The sequence below is a fragment of the Cavia porcellus genome, unplaced genomic scaffold (assembly GCF_034190915.1).
Source record: "Cavia porcellus strain 051 isolate PalLab524CR breed Dunkin Hartley unplaced genomic scaffold, mCavPor4.1 scaffold_9, whole genome shotgun sequence".
Taxonomy (NCBI): domain Eukaryota; kingdom Metazoa; phylum Chordata; class Mammalia; order Rodentia; family Caviidae; genus Cavia; species Cavia porcellus.
Genome location: NW_026947492.1, coordinates 88,366,305 through 88,385,955, shown reverse-complemented (window position 1 = coordinate 88,385,955; position 19,651 = coordinate 88,366,305). Strand labels below are relative to the sequence as shown.

Genomic DNA, 19,651 nt, shown 5'->3' with positions numbered 1-19,651 from the left:
AAAAAAAAAAAGTATTCAATCTTCTTTTATTTTTTTAACATTTTTTAAAAAACTGAGCATAAGTTTACTTACTTTTAGATCTTTTAAAAACCACACTTATTTCATATACAAATTCCCACTGGAAGATGCAAATAATGTAGAATTTTATAAGAGAGTGCAATTTTATCTTACACCCATGGATATAAAAGTGAATACTTTGCACATTTCTAGTCTTTGTATATTTACATAAGTATGGGAATAGTTATTTTAAAATATCAGGCATAAAATAATTATATATAGTACCTTTTATTTTTCTTTACCTCAAAAATATGTTGTGCAGCCCGTTGACACACAGTTAATAAGGACCTAAGTTATGCCAGGCTCATTCGGATTGCTAGGAACAGAGTTTTGTGATAAGATTGAGATGTCACTGTCACCTGGTTGTATCCTTGTGAAGAACAGGAAACACACAAACACAATGATGTAAAAGGTTTCCTCAGCTGAAAAAAGTCGTCAAGAAAGTTTCGGGCTGAGAGGTGCTGAGAGTTCCAGGAGTGCTGCTGTGGATATGGTGGCTGAAGAATGCGGGGACCCCGAGAGGTGGAGGAGTTCACCTGGGGGCAGCAGTGCTGATGAGGAAGCATTGCACTGAAGCAGAGGGACTGAGGATGTGGGCAAAGACAGGTGGCAGCTAAGAGGACTCAGGGACAACACTCTGAAAGCCTCAGAAGGCCGCAGAGGGTTTTACTTTTATCCTAAGGGCAGTGGGAAGTCAGAGTACTGGTGTTTGCACTGCTACTCATCAAGTTAAAAATTTTTAACATCTTGTGTCTTACTCAAGCAGATACCTGGACTGTGGACACAAACAGCACCCTCATGCATGGGAAGCAAAGCTCGCAGGGAAGGGCGTCACCTCAGCCACTGACCCTAACCCTCACCCACTCAGGTTCAAAGACGCAAAGAGGAACAGAGGCATCAGCTTGGAGAACTGTGCGCCCCTGTCACATCCACAATCCAGTAGCTCAGCCTGAGCCACCATTTCCTTTCTTTCCTGCCCAGTGTCCTTGCCAGTTGACTGACCAGGAACAGGACCCCTGACTGCACTCATGAGAGCACCTCTGAGAAGCATCTGAGAGCCCCGCAGGCTGCAGCACACACAGCTCACCCCACAGGTGGCGAACCTACCTCTGCAGATGGTCCCGTTGCCCACGTAGCCTGGTTTGCAGGTGCAGCTGTGCCCCTGGACGGTGTTGGTGCAGATGGCATTCTCGTCACAGTTGTGCTGCCCACTGCCACATTCATCGTGCTCTGTTTCAGGGAGGAGGGAAAAAGACAGTCACATTTTCTTGCCTTGAAAAAGTAAGTTATCCATAAAATGCTGATGAGCAGCATGGAGGGGAGGTCCCTGTGTGCCTGGGTGTCTCTGCACAGGGCATGGCTGAAATCTTAGCAAATCCAAAAGATGACTGAGTACCAGAGCAGCCAAACAACTTTGATTGTCACTGCCTCCGTCAGGTAAAACAGAATACCTGATATTCACAATATGAAGGAATGTTACTTTGCCCATGGATACAGTCCGTGATTGACTGGCTCCAACACAAAGAGCTCAGGATAGAAGAATGGAGAGGAGCAAGGCTGCTGAGTCCACAGTGGCCAGGAAGCAGAGAAGGGAATGGAATCAGAGAGAGAGGAGCCAGGAACCACGCAGTAGCCCAGCTTAGACCCACCCAGTCACACCACGGGATCTGCTGGGCCTTAGTCCTGTGAAGCTTCCTACCAGGACTAATGGTCACAGTCACACAGTGGCTGAGCACTGCTGTGCGGCCACTGCTTCTGTCTCCTTAGAAGCCTTACACAAAGACTCAAGGCAGCTGCTCTAATGGTGGGAATTTTGCAGTCCCTCTTCCAGGAATCATTTGATAGTTTCTGAAGGCACTTTAGGCTGCCGCGATTGGGGACAGGACTGAAATCAGCTACCAGAGATGAGGGGTGCTGTTCTGTAACGTACAACACACAGTAGAACACAACGAAGAATTAACCAGTCCAAACGCCAGCAGTGTGGCCCACTGGGAACCCTTACTCTAATAACCTACACTGGATAGCACGGCTCTTTTAGAGCAAAGAGAGTAAGGCTAAGGAGGAAGAGAGAGGTAAAGGAGCCTAGCAAAGGAGAACTTACCAAGCAGGATTTGCAGAGGGGAGCACTGGTCACAGGGGACACTGGTGAGCCCAGCACTCTGCTGAGGAAAGGGAGTTACTCTCAGAACTCTACTTAAGGGGCTCCACCAGGCAATGCTCCACATGCCCCATTTCATAGAGTTCTGAATTCCATCCCTGGTCTTTGCCTCTGTGCAGTGTTTTTATTTTGCATAATCAGACAGCAGTCTGTTAGACATGGAAGGAAATAGAGCCACACTACAAAGATGGCCTCAATTGGGCTAGAGACCAAGACCTCAGAAGTAACGATCCTTTCCTCCCATGATTAGGAAGTTTATAAAGTTATCCAGATGACTACTCTGTAAATTACAAGAGGGGAAAGTTTATGCCCCTTATTTATGTTAACACCTGCTAATGTAACTCCATAACAAATTTAAGAAGAAAGACAAGGCTATTGAAACCATAAAAGATTATAAATCAAGAGTGAAAATCCAACCTAAAAATTTCAAAGAAATAACATAAGTAGGAACAAAAATAAAATTTCAATATAGTTGGTGGTTAGTGAATTGCTAAATCAATGTACCACTCAACTGAAACTTTATCTGTCTTCACTAATTTTTATTTTACAGCTCCTAACAAGGACCTCATAACAGAAAAGGTTCCATCATGGTTCCATCTTATGATGCAGAATAGAGCCGCTTTAGTCACCCACAGGCAATGGGGATAAAGCGCACTCGTGCATCTTGCTTGATTTAATACCTTAGATTTATAAAGAAATTTTTCTTCAGGCCTTAATACCAACCCAAACTGTCAGTGGAAAAGGTGAACATGTTTGAAAGCAGAGAGAAGAGAAGATTTATGAGGACACACTACTAGACTGGGCCAAAAACAGAAAGCTGTAGAGGTCAAATCCAATGCACAGGCCTATCATATACCAAATACATGCAGACAGAACAGCAGGTTGTATAAGGAAAAAAGAAAGAAAATAAGGAAGTAACCTGCAAGGTTTTCAGTCTCCTAGCTTACATTCATTTCATAATTATTCCAGTCTATACTGGGAATAGGAAGATGTGATTCCTGTTCCTCTAGACACTTTAATATTTATAACATGCAGCTGACAGGCACACAGGAAAGAAATGATAAGAGCTTTAAGTGGATGACTTCACATCTTATGATGCACACAGGACATTTTTAAGGTGAAAAGATGAACTGTTAGTAAAGATATGGATAACAGACATAAATTCAGAATGTCCTAGGCAAACCAACATATGTGATCTCACGAGATAAGAGGAATAAAGATAACCAGAAATGAGAATCTATTAGAGGGAAGACCTTAGCTCTAATGGTGAGAAAAGAAAGGTCTTGCTGCAGGGGTTTTTCAACTGGATGTTCTAGAAAGGTCATGGTTGACTTAGAATTTTCCTCAAAGAGCAGTCCAAGCCAGAGAACAGGCCGCGGAGAGATTACTGTTTTATGCAACATTCCAAAAGTCTGACTCTTTTTTGCTGCCTGGTCTTCACTCCCACTGTTCTTGAAGTAACCCCTTCCATGGCTCCACCCCCCTCCTGAAAATGCTTGATTTTATTGCCACCTCTCTATTTATTTCCAGTTGTTTCCCCATCCCCAAATTAACTTGCTTCCAATGAACTGTCCCGGGGTTTCAAACACTTTAAACCTATACTCTTACCATGATGCTTTCTGCCTTGTTTGGTGGACTACAGAAATTTCACTCCCCTTAGTAATTTACAAGACTCAACGTATTACTTCCTTTGAGGCAGTCATGTTGATACTGTGATATTTTCAAACTTTATCACAAATGCCTTAATCAAGCAGCTTTGCAGAGAAAAAATGTGGTGTATTTCTTACAACTCTCATTTCATAAAATGGTATTGAACTTAGTGCCAAGTCCTGAACTGTTCCTTATACAAGATTATGGAAAAATACAGTCAAGGTATAATTATAAAAAAACATTACAATAAAAGGTATATTGCCAAGGATGATAGGATACGTGTGTTAAAAGCTAGCATGAATGAGTTTTTTTAAGGCATGAAAGGGAATGTGTCTTTTACTGTAATAAATTTTTAACTTAAAATATTTATTATAATTTTTATCACACCACACTGATCAATGTTTACAGCAATTTTGGCCAAATAAAAACATCATGGTGTGTCCTCATCTACCTTATTTATTAGATCAGGTATCATACAGCTTGTGACTCTTTCTCAAACTCAAAAAGACCATGAAAGGTAAACTTCCATTGAGTTAAGACATCAAGGTATCTATATCAATGCAACTGAAATCACTCACTTAGGACTGTCAGAACCACTTCAGAAAGTCCAAAGGATGGGTAAGTACGTCTGAAGTGAGGGAGATTAACAGCAGTGTGTCTGTATAATTTTTAAATTTAAAAATTTATCATGTTATTCAATCATGCCTCTATAATTTAATTCTCCAAAAACAATATGAGGTAAGTCTGTTCATTTTACAGTGAGAAGGTAAAACAAAAGGGCATTAAACAATGTACCAAGTGTCACAAAACTGGTAAGCAGGGAGCTCAGATGTGACAATCTGGACAGCAGTTGAGGCATCACTGAGCATACAAGAAGCTACCTGTGGCTCAAACTAAATCAAAACATGGGGATGCAAGTTCTTCCTGTTCAAATCAGATCTGTCTTTTTTTTCTCAACCCCGTATTCTCACGGAGGTCTCTTACATACTTCCTAAAAAAGACAGGAACTACTGTCAAAGGACCATTATTACAAAATGTCATTGTTCATTATCTTTAGTCTCACCTAAGTTTGCAAGACAAAGAATGGATATTCTCCTAAAAACATCAAATTTCTTTCCAGCTTGTGCACAAAAAGCAAAACACTAGCATTTGTGAGCTGGAGCATGACAGAGAGATTAAGAACATAGACTCCAGAATAAACCATTTTAGCTTTAGAAGATTCTGGATTTGACAACTGCTAGCTCTGTGCATAGAAGTAAGTTGCTTATTTTCCTATGTCTTAAGTGTACTAATTCTAAAATGCAGATAATAGAACTGAATTCCTTAGACTATCATTACAATTAAATTAGTTAACATAGAAAAAGCACTCATGGAACATTGTAATTAGTGAGTCCTGAAAAGGTTATTTGATCCTCATTGATGTTATCACTCTAGAAGTGCTAGGAGTAGGATTATGAGTGATGCTACTACTGCTACCACTACTGCTGAATTACCACTAGCCAGAAATAATAGGCAGAAAGTGGTGACAACTGATGAGAAAATTCTGCGTTCTTGTAAAAATGATGAAATCCAAAGAACTTTTTATCTTAAATTTAAAGGATCTTGTCTTTAATGTCACCTGGAAGAACACTTCATCTATCCTAGGCTGCAAAGGGCTTTTCTTTGACTTCTTTAAAACAGCTGTAAAGTTTCACTGATTGACTTTAAACTCATAATTCATTTTGACCTAGTTTTCATACCAAGTATGAGATTTAGGTTGATGTCTGTGTGTACACAGTAAGGAGGAGGAGAATTGCTTATTTTTGTTTATATTCATGTCCAATTATTTCAGTGCTATTTGCTTTAAAGGGTATTTTCCAACTGAATTGTTTTTATACCTTTGTCAAAACCAATTAGTTATATTTTTATTAGTATTTTTCTAGTTCTTACATTTTGTTCCTTTGATCTATTGTTTATTTCTCTGCCAATATAACCCTGTCTAAATTAACATATTCATGTAGACAGAATTACTATCAGCTAGAGTAATTCTCATGCTAATCCTTCTTCTTAAAAATTGTTTTAGCTATTCTAGATTCTCTGCTTTTCTACATAAATTTTAGATTGTCTATTGATATTTTGACACAATTTGTGTTGCACTACTAGTTCAACATGTGGAGAATCAATATCCTATCATGTGGAGTTTTACAGACCTTGAACACAGTATGTCTTTCTATTGTGTATTTTTTGATTTCCTTTTTAAGTGTTTTGCAATTTGCAACATAGAGATCCTTTCCATATTTTTGCTTGTTTCAGAACTATTTCATTGTATGTGCTAAGGCAGATTTAAGTTTAGTTTTTACACACTGGTTGATAGCATAGAGATTGGTTGCTCCATAACTGGTATTTGTGTTTTGAATTTGTAGTTTGCAACAACCTGACTGAATTTATGCGATATTTTTGTAAATTAATTGGGATTTTCCACACAGAAAATCAAGTCAGCAATGAGGAGAAAATACTTCTTGCTTCCCAATTTGTACGCTTTCTCCTTTCCTGGGTTCTCCTATTGTACTAGCTAAGTCTTCCAGTGCAACGCTGTAAAGGTGTTGTGAGGGAAATCTCACAGCCTGGTTGCCAGTCTTAGGGGAAGTGCACTCAGAAGTACACTAACCATGTGCAAGAACAAATTCCCTGTGATGAAGGTGATTATTGTGCGTACCTAAACTGCACCAATAAGCTTAATTAAATAACAGCATAAGATCACTTCAGTCCACCTCACATCACTTTTGCAGTGCTGGGTGGGGCAGAAGCTCAGCTTCCTGCTGGGCTAAGTCCACTAAGTGGACAGGGGAGAATGCGCAGGGCCCTTTAGCCTCGTTCTGAAACACTCTACTAAGTGTCCATGCTGTGTGGTGGAACCCCAGTTCCCTGCTTGACCCAAGGAACATCACCACAGCAGCAGAACCTAAGACCTGCCTGCTGCTCTCCAACAGTTTGATAACTGCCTTACCCAGAGGGCAGAGGTGTTCAGAGAATTGTATTAGGCCTTTCTCTTCCTGGTTCTTTAATGAGTGGGAGTTGGTTTTTCCAGGAGCTTGTTCTGCCTATCCCAGGGCAGCGAACAAGGTGAGTTTACTCAGCCCACCATCCAGGATATAGTGGAGGCCAAAAGAAGAGTCAGGGTGTAACAACTTCTTGTTCCTTAAATTCCGAAGGTCCTATTCAGTTCATCGTCTTTTCACCTTTCAGAGTCTTCCTGAGTGTTATTGTTTGTGCCTAAAATAGGCTCCAAAAGTATCACGCGTTTGGAGGTATGGAGTTTGGAAGGTGACTGAATCTGATCATTACAATGAGAGTTCTTACCTGGAGGTGCTGCTGAGAGCTGACACTTGGCTGAAAGGGTGCACAAGTGATCATCCGATCTGGAAGAGCATATTCTTGTACCTAGCTCCTCTCCTCATTTATTTTTTCAGTGTTCACTTTTTTATTAGCACATGTTTGCAGTATATAATGATTCCATCGAAGCTGGGGGGAGGGGTACACATAATCCATCTTTCTTCTTTTTGAAGAAAACCCTTTCTTTCCTTCCTCTTTGATCCACTATCTTTCCTTCCATTTCTTGGTTCCCTTCTCTTTTGTGAAAGATTGATTGCCTTATTTTTAATTATCTATCTGTGATTTGCTCTTTATATTTTGCTTTCTCATAGAAGAGAAATCATGCCACTTGTAAACTTGTGCGTCTGATTTATTCCACTTAGCATAGTAACACCAAGAATGAATAAATGGAATCACATCAGATTAAAGGTTCCTACCCAGCAAAGAAAACAAGGAACAGAGTAAAGAGACAACATACAGAATAAGAAAAAATATTTTGATAGCTGTTTCTCATACAGAAGACTAATATGCAGAATCTAAAAAAAAAAAAAAACTCAAAAAAATTTAGACCTAACCAAGAATAAAAGACTCAATTAAAAATGAGCAACTAAGCCAGGTGTGGTGGTAAAAGCCTGTAATCCCAGCAATGGGGGTGGGGGCTGAGGCAGGAAGACCTTGCAAGTTCAAGACCAGCCTGGGCTACAAAATGAGCTCAAGTCCAGCCTGAATTCCACAGTGAGACCCAGTCTCAAAAAGACAAAATTAATTAATTAAATGAGCAACTGAAATGAATAGACACTTCTCAGATGTAGAAGTACAAATTTTTGGCTGTTAGAGAAATGCAAATGAATACAACACTGAGATTCTTTTTTACCCAAAACAAATAGTTAGCTGTCAGAAATTTACATAACAACAATTGCTGGTGAGGCTGCAGAGAAAAATGAACCCTTCTACATTGTTGTAAGAATGTAAACTAGCATAACCACTGTGGAAACCAGTACGATGATTCCTCAAAATTAGTGGGAAAACACATGTTATTGCCCCAGATATTCCTTATCTAGGTTCCTTCCTGAAGGAGTTGAAGACATCTTATTATATTAATACATGCACTCCATTCTCATTCTGCTTCTAGGCTCCAGAAAGACCATTTTCTCCTTCTGTTTCTACCTTGGAACAGCTGAACATGGACTGAATCCTCTGAAACCATCAGCCAAACTAAGCCTCTCTTTAAACTGTAGTTGTAAAGTGCAGTGTCTCCGTGGTGAAAAATGGACTGACGGTGCACTTGTCTTAGGTCTGGGATTTTTAAACGTAGAAAATCATGGATTTTTTAAGTGGAAAACCTCATAGAGGGAAAACTACTAATCCACCTCAGCTTTACACAAAAACATTCACTATACTTAAAATGAAAACCAGTTGTTTTCCTTCTCTCCTCCTTTTCTAGTCAGCATGAATTGCCTGAAGTTAGAGAATGGTAAACCCAAACCAAGTCAGCCACTGTGGAATCACTGCAGGAGAAAACAGGACCAGGCATTTATTAGTCATCCTGACACCTCCTCTTCCCTCAGTCCTCTTTAATGAATCCATTGCCAAGTTCTGCAGACTTTTTTCTGCAGTATTCCAACATCTCCATTTCCATTGTCCTGACTCCTGTCCACAGTGCCATCCTCTGTCACTTATTTTTTTTTTTAATTTTATTTAAGGAGAAAAAGGAAAAAAAAAAAACAGAAAACAGGTACAAGTAATACAAAATTTCAAAAAAAAAATGGTAGGACATCACTAGTTAATAGATTACATATGGTCATCTTAGAAATAGTTGTTCAAATTACAAAATTAAAGCATATCAAGTGGATATTTAAACAGTGAGACTGCAAACAGTTCTGTTCAATGATCCAACAAAACTCAGCAATATGGTTATCTATCTTATACACTTAAATATACATGCAGTTATATCCTTTAGAATACTTTATTTTTCTCTCTTTTATTCAATGATAATTACACATTTTGGGTTTTATTACTCCCACAGTTCTTATTGCTTTTTTTTGAAGAGAATAAAACCAAATGTGACATAACAAAACAGAGTCAGTCAAATCAAAAGGATGGACATAGCATATAATGTAAAAACAGAATACAAAGTGATCAACAATGGTTACCATAATGCCTCTTGCTATCTTAAAAAGAATTGCCTATATCATCAGTTATAATAAAATTGAGCAAAACAGTACAGAACAAAACCAATAAAACCAAATCATTGGAGACATTACATGACTTCAAAAGAAGATAATAGTCAAACCAGAATGGGCATCACAGTGTATCTTACTGTCTTCAAATTTGTTGCCTATACTCTCAAACTTGGTACTATCAAGCAAAACAGAATAAAGTAAGTCAAAACAAGAGGGCGAGAGCCTTACAGGGTTTCAAATCAAGTTAATAGGAAATCAAAGTGGGTTACCATAATATATACTGCTATTTTTTATTTATTTTTTCCCATACTTAAAAAGATAAAGATAAAAAAATAAAAAATAAGAAAAGGAGATTGAGATAAAAAAGGACGTAACAACCAAACAGCACAGGTCAGAACATAACAATTTAAGCAACATAGTGTTTCACCACAAGATATTCTGACATAAAAGTAGTTACCATAGTGTCTCTTTCCTTGAAATATTTGAGTATAGCTTTGTATACTGTAGCAGCAAAGATATCAAGACAATGTAAAACCATTCAAGAGAATGACAGAATTACAGGGTATTTAGAACCAACTAACAGAAAACGAACAATGGTTGCTGTATTACCTCCTTGTCTATAAAAGTTTTTGTTTATATTATCACATATAATAATTTGCATTTCTCTAATGAGTAATGATGAACATTTTTTCGTGTATCTATTTGCTATTTGTATTTCTTCATCTGAGAAGTCTGTATTCATCTCAGATGCTCATTTTTGGATTGGATCTTTGAATTTTGGAGGTCTGTTTTTTTAATTCTTTATATGTTTTAGACAGAAGTCCTTTGTCTGAGGGACACTTCACTAAGATTTTTCCCAGTTTGTGGGTTTTATTTTCACTAGGCTGGAGATTTCCTTTTGTTATACTAAGATGCTAAAAATTAAAATAATTGATCAAAAGATAATTAACAAAAATAGTTACTTAAAAAGATAGTTATTAGTAATATTGTCATTCTGTACTGAGCTCATTACCCTAGTAACCACAGTTATAAATTAACTGACCGCGTCATTCTGCTGTTCTGTAATGCGTCATCCCCCCCACCTTAGTGACCTGTGTGCAATGTCAACTTTTGTTCCCCTTGTAAGAGACAAATGATGCTGTGTCAACCATTGTTCCCTTCACGAGAGACAAATGTTCCTGGAATTGGCAGACCAAGGGCTATGAATTGGCTAACCACCCACTGTGAAATGCCTCTTACCTCAAGCAAAGGGGAACAAAGGCCCACCTTATTTCTGTTTCTCATCACTATGTACTTAATGATCAATGAGCTAATCATAAATGAACTATAAAAATCAGTCAAAACTCTAACTCAGTTGCACAGCTTTGCAAATTCCATCTGCACTGTGTCGCTGGGCCAGCTAAAATAAAAGCACTTCTTTTAAAAAGACGTCTTGCCCCGTTTGTCATCTTGGGGTCTTGCCCCGTTTTTCATCATGGGGCCCTGTTTTTTGAGTAGAGTACAACACTTTTGACATGCAGAAAATTTTAATAACATCAGTTATCAATTCTGGGTAGTATTTCCCACGAGGTTTGAGTCCTGTTCATGAATTCTCTACCTACCTCTATGTCTTAAAGGTTTTTACCCAATTTGTCTTCCAATAGATTTAATGTCTCTGTTTTAACATTCAGATTTTTGATCCATTTAGATTTTAATTTAGTACATGGGTCTAATTTTAGTTTTTGGCATATGGAGAGCGAGTTTTTTCAACACCGTTTATTAAAGAGACTCTTCTTCCAGTGAACATGCCTGGCCCCTTTATCAAAGATAAGGTGGTTGTGTGCATTTTTAGTTGTGGTTGAATCTTCTGATCTATTCCATTGATCTTCAGCTCTGTTTTGGTTCCAGTACCATGTTGATTTTACTATGGGTGCTATGTAGTATAACTTCAAATCAAGGATTGTGATGCCTCCTGCCTTGCCTTCACTGCTTAGAACTGTCATTGCTATGCTACGTCTCTTCTCACTCCAGATGAATTTTAGGAGGAATTTGTCTAGATCTATCAGGTATGTTGATGGTATTTTTATTGGGATTACATTGAATCTGCATAGTTGTTTTGGGAGAATGGCCATTTTCACAATATTTATACTTCCTATTCACGAGCTATTCTTTCCACTTTCTGAGATCCTCTTTAATTTCTTTTTTCAGTGTATTATAATTTTCATTGTATAGGTCTTTCACTTCTTTCGTGAGAGTAATTCCTAAATATTTCATTTTTTTGGTTTCTAGTGTGAAGAGTGTGGCTTCTCTTATTTCACTCTCTGTGATCTTGTTATTAGTGTATAGGAATGCTATTGATTTTGTGTCCAGCTACCTTGCTGAATTTATTATGTCTTTCAATGGAGTTTTGGGGGTCTTCTATGTAGATTATCATGTCATCCACAAATAATGATAATTTAACTTCTTTTCCTATCTTTACCCCTGTTATTTCTCTCTCTTGTCTAATTGCTCTGGCTAGTACTTCCAGTACTATATTAAATAGGAGCAGTGATAAGGGACATCCTTGGTTTGTGCCTGATTTTAAAGTAAAGGCCTTCAATTTTTGGCCAGTTAGTATGATACTAGATGTTGGTTTGTCATAGATGATCTTTATAATGTTGAGGTAAAGACCATCTATTCCAATTTTCTGTAAGTTTCTCATTATAAATGAATGTTGGACCTTATCAAAAGCTTTTTCTGCATCTATAGAAATGATCATGTGATTCTTACTTTTGGTTTTATTAATATGGTGAATTACATTAATTGATATACGTATGTTGAACCATCCCTGTACACCTGGGATGAATCCCACTTGATCATGGTGTATAATCTTCTAGATTATTTGCTGCATTCTATTTGCTAATATTTTATTGAAGATTTTTGCACCTGTGTTCATTAGGGAGATTGGTCGTTAGTTCTCTTTTAGAGTTGGGTCTTTCTCCAGTTTTGTTACTAGAGCAATATTTGCTTCCAGGAATGACTTAGGAATGATTGCGTCCCTTTCAATTTCATTGAAGAGTTTGAGGAGTGTTGGCATTGGGTCTTCTTTGTACTTCTTGTAGAATTCTGCAGTGAATCAGTCTGGGACTGGGCCCTTCTGCTTAGGTAAGGACTTAATTATGTTTTCAATTTCATTAATAGAAATTGGGTTATTCAGCAGTTTTACATCTTCTCGACCTAGCTTTGGTACTTCATATGTTTCTAGGAATCTGTTTCTTCTGTGTTATCAAACCTTTGAGAGTAGAGGTTTTCGAAATAGGCGTTGATGATCTTCTGTATTTCTACAGAGACTGTAGTAATTTCAACTTTTTCATTCCTTATTGCATGAATTTGAGCTTTTCTTCCCTCTTTTTTTAAAATAAGGTTATCCAGGGGCTTATCGATTTTATTTATTCATTCAAAGAACCAACACTTTGATTCATTGATTCTTTGGATTGTTTTCTTAGTCTCTGTTGCATTAATTTCTGCTCCAATTTTTATAATTTCCTCTTCTCTTTTGGCTTTGGGCTTGCCTTGTTCTTTTTTTTTTTCTAGATGTTTGAGGTGTAACATCAGGTTGTTTATTTGTATTTGTTCTGTTTTCATGATATGGGAACTCCGTGCATTAAATTTTTCTCTGAGGACAGCTTTCAATGCATCCCAGAGATTGTGGTAAGTTGTATTTATATTTTCATTTGCTTGTAGGTATTATTTAATTTCCTCTTTAATTTCCCCTGTGACCCACTGATTACTCAAGAGTGTGTTATTGAGTTTCCTTGTGTTTGTGGGATTTTTGCAGTGTCTTTTATCATTAATTTCTAATTTGATAGCATTATTGTATGATAGCATGCAAGGGTTAATTTCAACTCTTTTGCTAAGATATGGTCTGTTTCAGAGAATGACCCATGTACTGTTGAGAAGAATGTGTATTCTGATGTTGCTGGGTGGAACACTCTGTATATGTCTATCAAGTCCATTTGTTCACAGGTGTGATTCAGTTCCGTTATTTCTTTGCTGATTTTCTGTTTGGTTGATCTGTCCCTTGGTGTCAATGGTGTGTTAAAGTCTCCTATTATAATTTTGTTACTGCTTATTTGATTTTTCATTTCCATTAATACTTGTTTTGTATAACTGGGTGCTCTGCAATTTGGTGATATACATATATTTAAGATAGTTATCTCTTCCTCTTGAAATTTTCCCCTAATCAGTATGTAATGATCTTCTTTATTTCTTCTGATCATTATTGATTTGAAGTTCACATTGTCTGCAAACAGAATAGCTACCCCCCTTTTTTTTTGAGTTCCTGTTGCATGAAGTATTGTTTTCCATCCTTTGACTTTCAGTCTGTGAGTATCCCTTTGGGTTAGATGAATTTCTTGTAGACAGCATATGGTTGGATTTTGTTTCTTGATCCATTCTGCCAGTCTGTTTCTTTTAATTGGTGCATTGAATCCATTTACAGTAATGGTTATAACAGTTATATGTTGGCTTATTGTTGATATGTTATCTTTCTGCTGTTGCAACTTTATCTTTTTGTTCTGTATAGTGTTTGCTTAGTGTTTTCTTCCTAAGTGTATCTAAACTGTCTTTCAGTATTTGCATGGTTGGCTTGGTGATTCTTCAGCTGTTATTTGTCATGGAAGTATCTTATTTCTCCATCCATTTTGAAGGACAGTTTTTCAGGGTACATCAGTCTAAGCTGGAAATCATTTTCCCTTAGGATCTGAAATACTTCACTCCATGCTCTTCTTGACTTCATTGTTTGTGCTGAGAAGTCTGCTGTGATTCTGATAGCCTTTCCTTTATAGATGATCTGTCGTTTCTCTTAGCTTTTAATATTCTGTTCTTATGTTGGATTTCTGGGATGGTGATTATTATATGCCTGGGTGTAGCTTTATTTTGGTTATGACTATTTGGAGTTCTATATGCTTTGCTAATCCTAATATCAGTTTCCATTCTCACGTTTGGGAAATTTTCAGATATGACTCCTGTGAATAACCTTTTGATATCATTTGTGCTGTTCCCTTCTTTTTCATTTATCCCTATTATTATGTTGTTTTTCTTTGCATCATCATGCAGCTGTTGAATTTTTATTTCCTGATTTCTTGTTTTTTAAAAAAGATCTTTCCTTTCCTGTTCACTAGCTGCAATCTTGTCTCCGAGGTCTGAAATTCTATCTTCACTTTCATTGAGTCAGTTTTGACAACTTTCAAGGAATTTCTATTTCCTGTATATCTCTTTGAATCTGCCTCATGCATTCTCTTTGTTTCTTTAATTGTTCATCCAGAGATTTTATTTTTTTGTTTTGTTCCTCTAATTTTTTAACTGTGTCTTCTTTAGATGTGTTCAGCATCTCTTTCATTACTTTTATCATTTCTTCTTTTACCTGGTAGAGTATTTCTAGTTTGGATTCCTTTAAAACTTCTTGGAGTTGCTTCTTTATTTCAGTTGATATTATTAGGTATTTCAGGTGTATGGCATATATTGTTTCTATGTACATGGCTCCTAGGGTTTCTTGGGATAGGCTTTGAGAATGGGTGATTTGAGATTGTATTTTGGTCTTTCATTTTGTCATTTTCCTATATTACTCTGTTTCAAGTGTTTTTCTGACATTTCCCCTGGATGTATTGGAAAGCATCTCCTATGCCCTAGGCTCCTGGGCCTGAATGAAGGTTGCTGAGTGTTGTCCAGTCAGGCCCTCAGGCCCTCCTGTGCTACCCTCAGTGTTCCAGATAGCTGAGCTGGCACCTACCCACTGTGGATGATGGGCTAAAGCTCTCCCCAGGCAAAGACCAATGCCCTGAAACTCACTTCACCTGCTCTCCATTCCCGTGATTGAAGAACGTCACAGGGGTAATCTACTCAGGCTGCAAAAACCTCCCAAGGTGAGTCTAGAGTGGCAGGGCTCTGGGTGGCTCCTTGAGCTCTCAGAGCAATGATCTTAACACAGTCTCCCGGGCTCTGAATGGGGAGCAGATTCACACCAGGTGCCAGCTGAGTTTCCATGTTCCTGGTTCCAGAGAGGGTCCCTGGATAAGTGCTGGGCAGGCTTGAAACCTGTCAGGTGCATGCAGCCTAGTATGGCTGGGCTCTGGGCAGGCCCTTGAGCTCTGGGAGGAAACCATCCTGTGTCAAAGCCACAGCTATTCCTCAACAATGCTTCTTTCCCTGTCAACCGCCTTCCACCTTCAACTGATTCTCTGCAACACACATACAGCAGTCTTTTGGGTATTCAAATCTCTCTCACCCTTCCTAGTTTTAAAATGTTTTCCATATTCTTAAAATGAAGCAAATATTTTTAACACAACTTCCAATGTCCAGCATGGTCCTGCCCCCACATGACACCCTTGAATGTTTTGTTTCATTCTGCTCTGCTCCAACAGCCACACTGGTTTGGTTTCCTTCTTTGTCATCATAAACATAACTTTAATGCACTTCTAATTTGTCAGTTTTTCAAACTACTAAGGATAGGACTTTCACATGCCCCAGTAATTCTTTTTTATACACCCAAAATATACCAAACTTATGCTCATACAAGTATCTCCACATAAAGGTTCATTTTTTAAAATTTTATTTTGAAAGTATACAACAGAACAAGACAGAATTAAGCCAACTAAGATCATACAGTGAAATTAGTACGGAACTTCACAGCAGGTTACCGGGATAACAGTAATAGGTATCACAGTATATTTTGTTATCTTTATTATAGTTGTTCTTTCCATTATGTATATCAAATAGAGATGAAATATAGAACACTATAGAACTTTTCAAAACAGAATATTGAATAGAGCAGCACCATTAATCAGAAAAGAGCAAAAGAGTAATAAAAAATATCTGCCTTCAAAGAGATAGTAGAAGGAAGTCCCCCTTATTTGCTATGCTCAACCTCCCAGGAGACGCTCAGATTTCTGGTTCCCATTTGCTAATGGGCGGGGGGGGGGGAGAATGAGGGTAAGGGAAGTGGGATATTTGACTCTAGGCCATGCATCAGTAGGTTCACTATTGCTTAGCGGGGAGGCAGGCTGGTTGTTTGGTTTCACAACGTCCCAAGTTCCAACATGGTATAGATCTCAGGAGTTGCTGCTGGTTCTCCCCCTGGAGGGGCTGCTCTCTGCCAGGCCACCACTGCTTACCAGGGAGGGGAGGTGCTTGCTTTGCTTCCCAGGGTCCTAGATTCCAACATGGTGTGGATCTCAGGAGCTTCTGGTGGTTCTCCCCCTGGAAGGGTTGGATTCTGCCACACTGCCACCGATTACCAGGGAGGGGAGGTGCTCGCTTGGCTTCCCAGTGTCCTAAGTTCCAGCATGGCCTGGATCTCAGGAGCTGCTGCTGGTTCTCCCCCTGGAAGGGCTGCAGTCTGCCACACTGCCACCGATTACCAGGGAGGGAAGCTGCTTACTTGGCTTCCCAGCGTCCTAAGTTCCAACATGGCGCACATAAAGGTTCATAGCAGCATTATTCACAGGAGCCAAGAGAAAAAAACAATCCCATCATCCACCAATATTCACCTACCTGATGTATACACACTAAAAATGGGGTATAGTTGTATAATAGAGTCTTATTCATCAGGAAAACAGAAGGAAGTACTGAGAGATGCTTCAGGGTGTGTCACAGATCAGTTTCAAGATCACATCTGACCGGCACAGCCCCCCAATGAGACAGAGGACGCTCTTGTGGGTAACAGGTAACTGCCGCTTTATTGTTGCGGGCTCTGGCTTATATATTCGGCCGTGACCAATCACAGGCTGCCATGAGGAGGCAGGGTTGGAATGAGACACGGGCTCTGGCTAATATACCCAGCTGTGGTCAATCAGGGGTTGCCACAGAGTCAGCACAGGGCGAAAATGGAGTGAGCACGGGGTGGCTAATTTGGAGAGGGACGTAGCGCATTGCGGAAGCTGGCGTGGTCCTTAGTCCCGGGCGGGGTATAGTATGTTGAGCACCTGCGCCCAACACACATCAGTCTTTTTTTTTCTTCTTCTTCTTCTTTTTACTTTGATACTCAAATGGCAGAAGCCAACAGTATTTAAGCTTGAGAGCCTGATTGATTTCACTTAACATTATACTGTCCAGGTGAATGTACACAAATGTCTTGAATTTATCCTTCTTTATAGCAGAGTAGTATCCCATTAGGTATGGACACTATGTTTTCTTTATGCAATTATCGGCTTCCAGGACTTCGCTATTACAATCCGTGCTGCTATGAGCATGGGGGCACACATATCATAGTAATGCAATGTCCTTATTTCTTTTGGGAAGATCCCTAGAAGGAGAATATCGGGTCCAAATAAAATTTCTATTTTCAGTTTTTTTGGGGAAATCTCCATCCTGATTTCCGTAATCACTGTGATAGTTTACATTCTCATCAACAATATAGAAGTGTTCCTTTTTCAGTTCAGCCTTGCCATTTTAATTTCTTGATGACTGATGGCCAGAGTCGTGGAACAGTTTTTCATGCTTATTGACCCCTTGTACTTCTTTTCTGGAAGTATCTATTCATTTCACTGCTGCTTTTTTGATTAGGCTTTTTGTTTTGCATTTTCTAAGTTTTTCCAGTTCTTTGAATATCCTAGGTAATAGTTCTCTGTCTGAGGAACACCCGGCAGTTTTTTCCCATTCAATAAGTTGTGTGTTGAAATGCTGATGGTCTGCTTTGCTGTGAAGAATCGGTTAATATGATCCCATCTGTTGACTCTTACTCATTTCTTGCACAACTAGAGTTCTGTTCAGAAAGTCCTTGCCTAACTCCTATAACCTCAAGTTTTTTCTTCCTATTTTGTCTTCCTGTTTCTGTGTTAATATTTATGGCTTTGAGCCATTTTGATTTTAGTTTATTACATAGTGAGAGATAAGGGCCCAGCTTTAATCTTCTGCCTACAAATATCCAGTTTTCCTGGCACCATTTGCTAAAGAGGCTTCTTCCTCAAAGGTACATTTTAGCCCCTTTGGCAAAGATAGAATAACTCAACATGTCTGGGGTTGTTTCTGTGTCAGTATATTCTGCTCCAGCGACCCACATTTCTGATGGTAGCAGGAAGGTTTTTTGTTTTTTTTTTTTTGTTGTTGTTGTTTGTTTGTTTTTTAAATTTGGTAAGTGGGAAAGGCTTCATGAGACCAAAGATGAAAGGAAAGTCAGAGGGTAAGGGGATGTAAAAGGATTTAAGATATGTCCTGTACATATGCCAAATACTCACAATGAATGTAATCAGTATATGTCACCGACATCAACTAAAATCATAAAACTAATGACCTAGCAACAGAGGGACATGTGTGGGTGAGGGAAGGAAATATAAGGATCAAGACACATTAAGTACATGTACTACTCCCTAAGAGAAATGGAAACTCTATCTACTGCAATCATGGACTAGTATTTTTTAAACAAATCATTGTAAATTGAAAGAAACCAGCAGAAAATAACACATCTTGTATCATCCAATTCACATAAAATATTCAGAATAGGAAAAATTCTAGAAACAGAAAGTAGATTAAAAGTTATCTTGGAAAAAGCTTAGTGGAATGACCAATGATGAACACCAGGTTTGTCTTTGAGGTGATGGAAATATTAAAAAATTAGATTATGAAATGGTTTCACAAATCTTAATTATACCAAAAAACATGAAATTGTATACAAGGGCAAACCTATGCTATGTAAATTATATGCAAGTAAAGATGTTAAGATTATTCAGAGAAAGTTCTGATACAAGTTGGTACATTTATTTCTTTGTCTGTCGTAAGGTTTCCTCAGAGGTCATTCTTAGATGGAATGTTTTTCTAGAAAGTAGATTAGGAATGTTAGTTATTTTTCTAGGATCCTAGAGTTATGTGCTACGTCCTAAACTAGAAAACAGCATTTACTTGATAATAATATTGTATGTAGTGTATGAAATAAATGCATTGATTACAGCACAATTTACAGTTTTCTAATTGTAATATCTGATAATCTGTCCTTTTCTTAAGAACACAGATTATTTGTAGAATCTCACAGTTCTGGACCTCAAACACCATTTTTCTAAGTCAAAATAAATACAACCCTAACTTATCTATGTGCCAGAATGAACACCCCAATCTCATTCAGTCCTAGCTCCATTTACCAAGCAGCATTTCACTATGATTCTGGGGTCTTACACAAAAGGTCTTGGGAGTACACACGTTTATTATTCTTGTCAAAATAATTTCTTAGAGGCTAGAGGCCCTGCTCATCTTGCAAAGAACAAGGAGTTGAGTCTCTAAGTGGACCTCAAATTTAAATCTCCTC

The 19,651-nt window shown here is 38.3% G+C and overlaps 1 protein-coding gene across 2 annotated transcripts in view; it reads right to left on the bottom strand.

The window, feature by feature from the left end:
- Window positions 1-19,651, bottom strand: part of LOC100728286 (protein kinase C-binding protein NELL1) — a 755,088-nt gene that overhangs the window by 301,307 nt on the left and 434,130 nt on the right. For both annotated transcript variants that reach the window (XM_063256788.1, XM_063256789.1), the window contains exon 14: window positions 1,165-1,287. In XM_063256788.1, coding sequence (XP_063112858.1) covers window positions 1,165-1,287 — 123 coding nt within the window. The remainder of the gene's footprint in view (window positions 1-1,164; window positions 1,288-19,651) is intronic.